General features: G+C 39.4%; 1 protein-coding gene across 1 annotated transcript; it reads right to left on the minus strand.

Moving 5' to 3' along the window:
• Positions 1-1,035: 1,035 nt before the first annotated feature.
• bhlha9 (basic helix-loop-helix family, member a9) lies at positions 1,036-1,908 on the minus strand. The gene has a single exon (XM_022220759.1). The coding sequence runs from the start codon at positions 1,906-1,908 to the stop codon at positions 1,036-1,038; it is 873 nt and encodes a 290-aa protein (XP_022076451.1).
• Between the last annotated feature and the right edge of the window lie 7,410 nt (positions 1,909-9,318).

Genomic DNA, 9,318 nt, shown 5'->3' on the forward strand with positions numbered 1-9,318 from the left:
TCATAGTGTTGCATTGCTTATTGATTTTTAGGTCCTCATTGAAAGAAAACACAGTGAGTGTTGCCCTCCGTGCTGTCTACTCATGCTTTTATTTTGCTGTATGTAAATAACACCTTAGCTTCTCTTCTCCCAAAAAAATGACAAGAATGGACTTGTAAGGACATGTCTCAACTGAATGAAGGACCTCTGTCATCTCAAACTCAGAATGGCAGAGGCTACCATCCTTAGGCTATAATCAAACACACACGCCCACAGGCATCCATACACACATGGACATGCATGTGCACATGGAGGCTTTGTGTTTGTACAACATGTAAGCTCTGACAACCATTTGAAGAAGAAGTAGACATGTTTTGTTATAAAAGGAGGCATAACAAGAATCATACAATTGTAACATTTAATTTTCAAATTCAGACAATGAAATGATGTACACACTCTTTACAGCTTTAAAAACAGATAATTTTTTATACAATACTCACAATAAATACATAAACACAACACAACCTTGGGACCAGATCTTTGTCACATTTTCCTGTTAAGCCTACTGTGCACTTTCTGTTACTTGATAGATAGCGTATCGTACAGACATTTCCATAAAAGCATTGCACATATGTAGGCCATCCCATTCGTGTTGATTAATCCACTCATTCCTTTTTATGGTCTTACATTAGTGATGCAACATCATCAGTAATTTAGCTTCTTCATTAAGCCACTAAGATGTTAAGGTGGCTTTAATGACGACAACATAATTCTGCAATCTATCTACAACAAATAGTTAAACATTCGTTAAATGTAACATTTTGAAATGCAGGCTCAAAATACATTTTCCAATATACACAACATTCTGTAGTCTATATTACCATTGCACTTTTATTTATATGTTTGGTAAATTTAGATGCCTTTGCTCTACAACAGCAGTGTTACTGTAAAACTGAGTTTTAGTAAGACCACAGAAACCTTACATCAGTTTCTTTCCTGAGTTGATTCAAAAGTCTGCTGGTGTTCTTCAGTCGTCAGGGCTCACAGTGGTGGATGTTACAGTATTTCAGAGCACAGAGGGAGGCTGTGCTCCGGCTCCTGCAGGTAGCTCACCTGCCAAGGAAGCCCCAGAGTAGCGGATGACTCCACAAAAGTGTCCATGTATCCCTGAGTACAGGAGGCCCACATGCCTGGCTGGTACCCTAACCCCTCACCCACCTGAGGGTATCGCAGAGGACTGGGTGGATGATCGTGGGGGCTCCCGCAGTGTCCATGTGAAGCATAAAGCTGTCCCTCAGTGGGATAACAAGGGTAGTGTGGTGATGGGGGACATGATGACACATTGTTATCCACGTAGAGATGCGGCTCCGTGGACAGCCTGTGCATGTGAGGCCCTTGTTGTGGCTGCATCTGGTGGGAGATGGATGCATGCCAGGGAACATAGCTCTGATGATCCAGACGAGGAACCGTTACCCTGGTCTGCTCAAGTCGGGATGCACCCAACGCTGCTGGACCCACAGATGACCTGTTGCACTCCCTGTGGGTGCAGGGCTTGCTGGGTGGATTAGAGCTCAGGAATACTGAGAGAGCAGAGATGCGGTTGATGGCTCTCTGTAGCGTGGCAATCTTGGACAGCCGTTTGCCACTGAGGTCATGATTTAGAGCAACACGGAGGGCATTGAAGGCCTGGTTATAGTCCATAATTCGTTTTCTTTCACGGACATTAGCAGCCATTCTTCGAGCTTTTGAACGGACAGGTCTGTTGCGCTTCTTGGCTTGGCCTTCCTCTGGGTCACCGGGACTTCTAGATGAACACTCGCTGTCTTGGAATGATGCCTTGGGACTTCTCTCGTCTTCACCTTGGCCCAGCACTTCGAGCTCCAGCTCTTCATCAGAGAATTCCGAACCTGCAACACTGCTGCAGCTCATTGTGTAAACAATGTGGACAGCGGACAAGTCGGAGTAAAACCTCTCCACTTGTTTGGTAGTTGTAATGAAGAATCTTGTTTAGCTGTGGTCTCTGCGGTGGGCTGTGTTTGCAGACGTCTAGCGCTCTTCAACACACTCCCTCAGAGCTCCTCAACTTGTTCTGTGGGGCTGCCAGTATTTGCTGCTTTGCCGACAGCCCAGGTATCCTCCTCCTCCTCTGACTCCTCTGGTGCCTTGTGATTACTTGTAGCACAACAAGACAGGTTGGCCTGCTTTTTAAAGATCTCGAAGTCACATGGTGCAGTCACCTGTGAGGAATGGTGCACTCTCTCTCCCTTTCCAGGTTTATGGGTGCCCTCCAGGCATATGGCACTGTCACCTCCTCCTCCTACTCTGACTCTCCCTCACATCCCTTACAGCATCTTACAGAAGTGTTTCAACACTTCATGTGAGTGTAGAACATAAGCAAAACATGCCAATTACTCGGAAATAGCAATTAGCTTCACACTTCCTTTGACATCGTCTTGTTGTTTGTATAGTTGTATAGTTTTTCCAGTTAAGTTATTACTACTCTATCGGTCCATTTTCTTTCATTACAATTCCTTGTCTTACAAACAACACTGTATCAGTCCACTCAGCCTGAACGTTCAGTGCGCTGGCTTTTTACTCTGCATTGTGTAATGTGTGCATGTTACTTTTTAAAGTAATAAGTGGGGAAGAAATGATACTTATTTAAATAGATGTTCCATTGTTCTACGAGACATTCATGACAAATTGCACATTTATCCAAGTGGCCTAATCTGTTATACGCGTTTCCCCTTCTGTCAAGTCTGGGAAGAGAGGAACCTTCTTATCTAGCGAAGGTTACATTTGTCCTTGCAATTAGCTGTCTCTAGAGTGGCGATTCTCCCTCTCTCCGTCTCTCCCTGCTCAGGTTTAAGGGCCATGTAATTTAGAGTAGCTTCCCTGCAACTCATCCCCATAAATCAGGCCTGGGCAGCACCTGAGGACAAGACCAGAGTGAGCCCTAGACTTCAAAGAGAGAAAAAAAACAAGGGCAAATATTTTACATTTAGAACCTGCCATTGCTGCTGGCTTAGGCTATCGATCTTTCAGTCTTTTGCTAGTGGAGATGCAGGTTCATTTAGGAATTGGAACTCTATCTGTTGCAAAACTGTAATGCTTTAAAGTTTGTTTTTATTAATTACCCCTGACATAGAAAGTTATATGTCATTGTTTAAAGTAATGCCAGTAAAATACAGAATAGAGAAAGAGTGATTTATTCCGATTGGACTTCTCTCTCCTTCTGACACAGAACTTTCTTAACTTGAACAGGGGCAAGGAGGAAAGATCTACATTCACACGAAAGATCTGTGTCAGATATTATTGTGGGCAGTGAAAGGTGATTGCACTGACCTTTAGTTAGGCTTCTGGCCAAGTGCAGTGGGTCAGTTAACTAAAGAGTAGGTCCTCAGACACTGAACTGGGAGTCGTTGAGAAGCATTGCTTCCTTCCTGCCCCTTCTTTTTATTGTATGTGCTGCGGCTCAGAGACGCCAATCTGTAAAACAATTACAGCTCAGAGTATCAGCTCTAGAGGCACAACTATTGATTTGAGATGGGAACGTTCTGTGTAACACTTTTACTATTGTGTCCAGAAGATCAGCATAGACTTGACTTTACATACCCCTACAGAGATAGTAAGTTGTGCTGTTACAAATGAGTGAAAAATAAACGTATTTTTAAGTTCACAGGAACTCTTGAGTGTTGACACTTTGCATCAGTATGTCAACCTCACTTTCCATATCGTGTTCATTTTCTGAATTCTATTAAGAGACAGTATCACCATAATTTCTGACTATAGTTCTAACCTGAATATTATATTACAGCTGTGCAAAATGTAGCTCTTTTGTATCAGATATTTCTCCGTTGTATACTTAATCTAAAATATCTTCTTACTTGCATGGGCTCGGTAGCATTGTGTGAATCATTGTGTCGTCAAACACATCATTCTCTAAACTTTTGCAAAGCTCTGTATACTGTCTTAGTGGCTGAAGCCTCTCACACATGCACAAACAACTCGACCCTAATGATGTTGTTTAAGCGTCACATCATTTTTTGTCTTTCTTGTTTTGTGATGGTCCATTCTTGTGAAGTTGTAAAATAACCACTTAAACCACTGTACTTACGACACCTTTTAAATAACCCTGTTAATCTCCTGCATACCTTTATAGCTAAAACTAACTGAATTGTTCAGCCCGTGCCGCTGAGCTTCAAGGAGTGCGTAGGCTTTATCACAAGCAGTGATTTATGGCTTCACAAACATGTCAGATTTACTGCTGTGGTGTAAAGAGCATGAAGACTACAGCCTCGGACTCTCCCCGTCCATTCATTTTTGACAGGTGACAAGACACCAGTAATTATCAGCCGCCGGGAATAAATCACAAGATTTTATCACGCAGCTAGCCATGCCCTTGATGGAATAACCATTTTCAAGCAAGGGGAACCTGTCCAATGCCACCAAACCTAAGATTTGTAAATCTCCTGCTCAAACCCCCATAATGACTGGTTGTTAGCCGTTTGTTATTAGAGGTCTGTGTGCCAAACATTATAGATGTATATTCCCAAAGGGATAGTTACGGGTAATAAGTGAGTATGGTCTGGGTTCGCTAACCTTGGCTTTGCAGTGGTATGTTAATGCATGTTTTTGGTGTCTGCAACGGAATTTTCTCACCTCAATAAAAAGCCTCCAGTCAAAAAAAAGCTTGCGGTTATCTGTGGCCTTCCACTATTTGTCACACCATAATTCCTAAGGGATAGTTAATGTCTATAACAATGAGTGTGATCAGCTAAATACTACCAATCTGTGGTTATTTCATGGCAGTTATTTTTATTTGCCACGTCTTAATTCCTTTTATTACAGCAGTGTGGTGTTGCTTTTTTGCCTTAAAATAAAAAATGTTACTTTTTAGGACGAAAAATGGAAATTTATTTTGAAAATTGTGTCATGTAATACCATAGTATATCACCTCACCCTTTCCAAATCTTTGTAGAAAAAAAAAAAACCTCATGAAATGCAGTGGTGGAAGAAGTACTCATCATTCTAATACTGTTGCAAATAAAAGTCAAATATTATCAAAAAAATTCTATTCATTGACAGAATACCCTTTCCAGAGTTTAGTATTATTATTATGTACTGTATGCACGTATAAGAATATAACAGTATAATCAATACATTAACACTGAAACACCATTTTAATGTTGCAGCTGGTCGATGTGAAACTGTTGTTAATATCATCAAAGTATGTGTTGTCCTGCAACAGACCTCTGCCCGCTTTGATAATTGTTGATCATTGCTGTCAGATTTGAATGCTGTCTGATCAGAAACTAGCCATTGAAGATGATCGGGCCTCTGTGAATCATACAAAATGAGACTTGTAGTCTTTAAGTATCATTTGAACATTTCAGGGAAAAAAACTGAATGCCACATTGATGGGAGGCATAGTCAGGCTTAGTATGAGCTGTCAGCATCTCTGTAAACATGTACCGTGGAGACACACTTGCGTGAAACACACTTTGGTGGCATAGTGAGAGAGTGTCTGCATCAGAGATCTCTCAAAACATGTTAAAAACAAAACGTGAAGACAGCAGTCTTACTGACACAACAATTGTGAATCATTCTGTCTGAAATTACTGGCAATTACGTGTAGTTGGCTGCTGTAAGCCCTTTGAGCGTGCACGGCAGCTATAAAATCTCAGTTGTCGGGTTGAAACAACGTCATGCATATTTCAGCACGCTCAGCTCAGCATTGAAAGTGTTATTCACAAAATATCTGTCACAGTGTTTGGCTATTAATCATAGAGGTGTGTTGACGTTTATTCTGCCGCATTAGAGATGTTTCCAATGGTTTACCATTGTGAGAGCTCGTAAGGGTTTTGATTTATGTGGAAAAATACTTGTAAAATAGATGGTTGCTTATAAAGAAAATATATTGTGACCAGCACTTGTAAATATGTTGTCACCATTTTTCAGGATGTAGTTTATCATACCTGGATACAATTTACTAAGAAACAACAAAAGATCTTGCTGATTAAGTAATTGATAGCTTCATTACATGTTTATCTTCACATTTTCTGAATGTTGAACCCACCTTTCATAAATAGTGACTGATAAATGAGAAGTTTTTGTTTCAGTCAGGTCGTAAAGGCAGACTGGTTGCCATGTAGAAAAAACAACTCACTTGATGTTTTGGCCACTAAAAATCCTGTGGTCTCTAATTTAGCCATAAGCAGAGCATTACTATAACCTTTCCTCTTTGTGATTTATACTGTGTAACAAAACCATGTAAATCTGTCAGTACTGATGTCATGACATGTCTAACAGTTTCCTCCACAGAGGAATGTCAGAACACTTCCTCCCCTGCCCTAAATACTTGAATCATGATATGAATCACTCAATTTTTACAGGATAGTATTTGCTATAGTCTCATATGAACAGCAAACTGAAGGGTGAAACGAAGCAAATTTATTGCACAGTTCAGAGGGCAGACATTAAACTATTCACTTAAAGTTTATGTCATTTTGGGTAATACACATGCTGAAATCAATTTGAGTGGTTTTCTGCAGCTTTCTACACTTGACTAAAAAATGCACAGAGTAAAAAAAGTAAAACTATTTTTTTTAAAAAGGCAGCGGTGTATGTTCATAGAGCATTCCTTCCAAAGAGAAGACAGTCATTACACTGGGTTATCATTACAGGGTCCTTTTGGGGTGTTGGAACATGTGGTCAAGGTTAACTGTCTGTAGACTAGTTCCCACACAACCCACAGCAGTTAAAGTGATGCCTTCTGACCACAGTCGTGGTAACAAAGCATCGCAGGAATACTGTGGTTAAATAAGTCTAAGTGTACGACCCTCTCTTTAATGATTGTGTAAATGTCTGCTCCCGGGACAGGGACTGGATTGGCATTTATTAGAAATTAGTGATGTATTTGATCAAATAGGTGAGTGATAGAATAGATAATGTACAAATTTAAACATATACAATATCAGGCTGGTTGACAGTGAGTGCATTTGTTTCAGAACAAAGGAAAGTTACAATTATATGTAGGAGTTTTGTCATTAACTAGTCTGATAATTGTAGCTTTGTTCTTCAGGTCAGTCCTAGAGATTGTAACCTCGGCTTTCTTCTGGCCATGAACCTCTCAATAGAAAGATAGTATGCAACTACAAGTCTGTAGATGTAATGACAATAACTGTGCTCTTTTTCAAAAAACACAAATTTGATTTTGACCTCATTCCATCAAATTAAGGCCAGAGGAACACATCTTAAATATTTTTCTTTTATCCTATAGAACAATTCCACTACCAGTGCTTGACAACAGTTGGTGTTGTTTCTGATTAAGGGAAAGGTTCACAAAATCTTAAGTCGTGTTCAGACTAGTCAGATGCCCCCTATGAATGAAACAGGATTTGCTACATGTAATTGTTCTTCCTCTTCTGACCGGCCATTACAAATTCCTTCTCAATGTGCCTTAAATTCAAAAGTTTCACTACAACCACTAGTGATTGTGTTGTGAAAAAATGTATTCAGACATTTAACATTAAGAGGGGATTGATTAATGGGCAGTGAGCAGAAGTGCTGACTACAAGATAAACTTGTTTGAGTCTACATAGCAACACCTGACGTTTTTAAAAAACAGACATGAAAAATAAACTGACCCTTGATGAACTTTTAGAGTAACAGATAATTGAGGATTACCTGCTGTATTACACAAGAAGTTACATACACACTGGAGTTACCTGTGTATTTTATTAAAACATAAAAGCAAAATAAAATTCTGTTGTGTCAGTTGACAAAATGGAAATGACAGACCACTGAGTACTGCACATGTGTATAGGAAATGTGGAAAGCACATTCTACTTCAAACAAGACGGCGACTCTATTTGTCTTGTTCCAGAATTTCACTGTAAATCTGCTACCGGAGAACTCTCCTTCCACCTGAGAACACACACTAGTTCTTTTTAATATATCGCTGCACTTAGTAACTAGATCAAAAGGTTTGAAGACAGATTGAAATTTCCTCATAAGTAATAATCCCAACAAATAGAACCATGAGATGGAACAGAGGAAAGACAAGAGCATCCAATAAAATATGTAAGGGAATTTTATTTTTATATCTGAAAGACTATCTGAAATGTCTACTCGCAATGAGCTGAGAACTGTGACTTGTTTATATTTGACATGCTACTGAGAAGGCAGGAGGAAAATAACATTTGTGTAAAGATTGCCCTCTAGTGGCAAACAGATGGTATGCATAGCTACTGAGCCTAAGGTCTTACAGAGAATTTGTTCTTCGCACAAATGACCAGCGGACAAAGAAATAACAGTCTTCTTTTAAATCATCCTTGTGGATGCTCACAACATGAAAAGCACTCAGACGATTAGGAGCTATTCTACTCAATCTAGTTTCATAAATGTAGGAACCTGTGCTATTGTAAGAACATCTAAATACATATACATATCTGTATCTCTCTCTCTCTCTCTCTCTCTCTCTCTCTCTCTCTCTCTCTGTGTGTGTGTGTGTGTGTGTGTGTGTGTGTGTGTGTGTGTGTGTATTTGTGAGATATGATAAATATCTGTGTTATGTGTAAAGTATAGTGTGTAAGTGTAAAGACTTATGTTTCAACTTTTCTGATCATGACAGTAGAGGCACTGAAAGGAAATATGTATTTATGTAAGTGATCAGAGAGGTGCAGCATAATCAACAGCTCTGTTCTGTAGTGTGAGGCAGCTTTTCACTGACTGGAATATTTAATTAAATATCGTCAAGATTATTACAACTACCATTACTACTGTATTAATTTGGCCCTTTTCTTCCTGTTGTATTCATTTATGCTACCCATGTTTCTGCCCAGCAGTAAGATGCTACTGTTCCTTTGAGATTTATCCAGAAATTAGTAAAAAAATAGAAAAAATACCACATATTTACTTTGGATCTGTTATAGAAACATTTGTTGAGCTTTGTAGTGCAACAGTTGTGTTACAGGTTTAGGGTGGCATTTGTTGTAAAATATTTTATGAGTTTCGTGTCCTTAAAATCTAGATTTCTTTCCCATAGTTGGTGGTGGTTGTGAGCACTGGTGCTGAATTTCTTTTCGAAAAAGTAAGGACATGGATAGGCAAGAATGTGTGACATTGGTTTCAATAGGCTGCATTTACTTTCTGATAAATTGACACAATAGATTATTTTAGGTTATTTGTGTTAATGAAGCTCGGATTCCTTGTATGTATGTATGTTCAAATTCTTTTGTATGAAAAGTTAAGCTGTCAGTCCAGCTGTTTTATCAGTTTGGACAGAATCTGATGTTCAGCAACTGCAAACCAGAAAACCATTACATTACCAATGGA

Source organism: Acanthochromis polyacanthus, chromosome 17, assembly GCF_021347895.1.
Source record: "Acanthochromis polyacanthus isolate Apoly-LR-REF ecotype Palm Island chromosome 17, KAUST_Apoly_ChrSc, whole genome shotgun sequence".
Classification (NCBI taxonomy): Eukaryota; Metazoa; Chordata; class Actinopteri; family Pomacentridae; genus Acanthochromis; species Acanthochromis polyacanthus.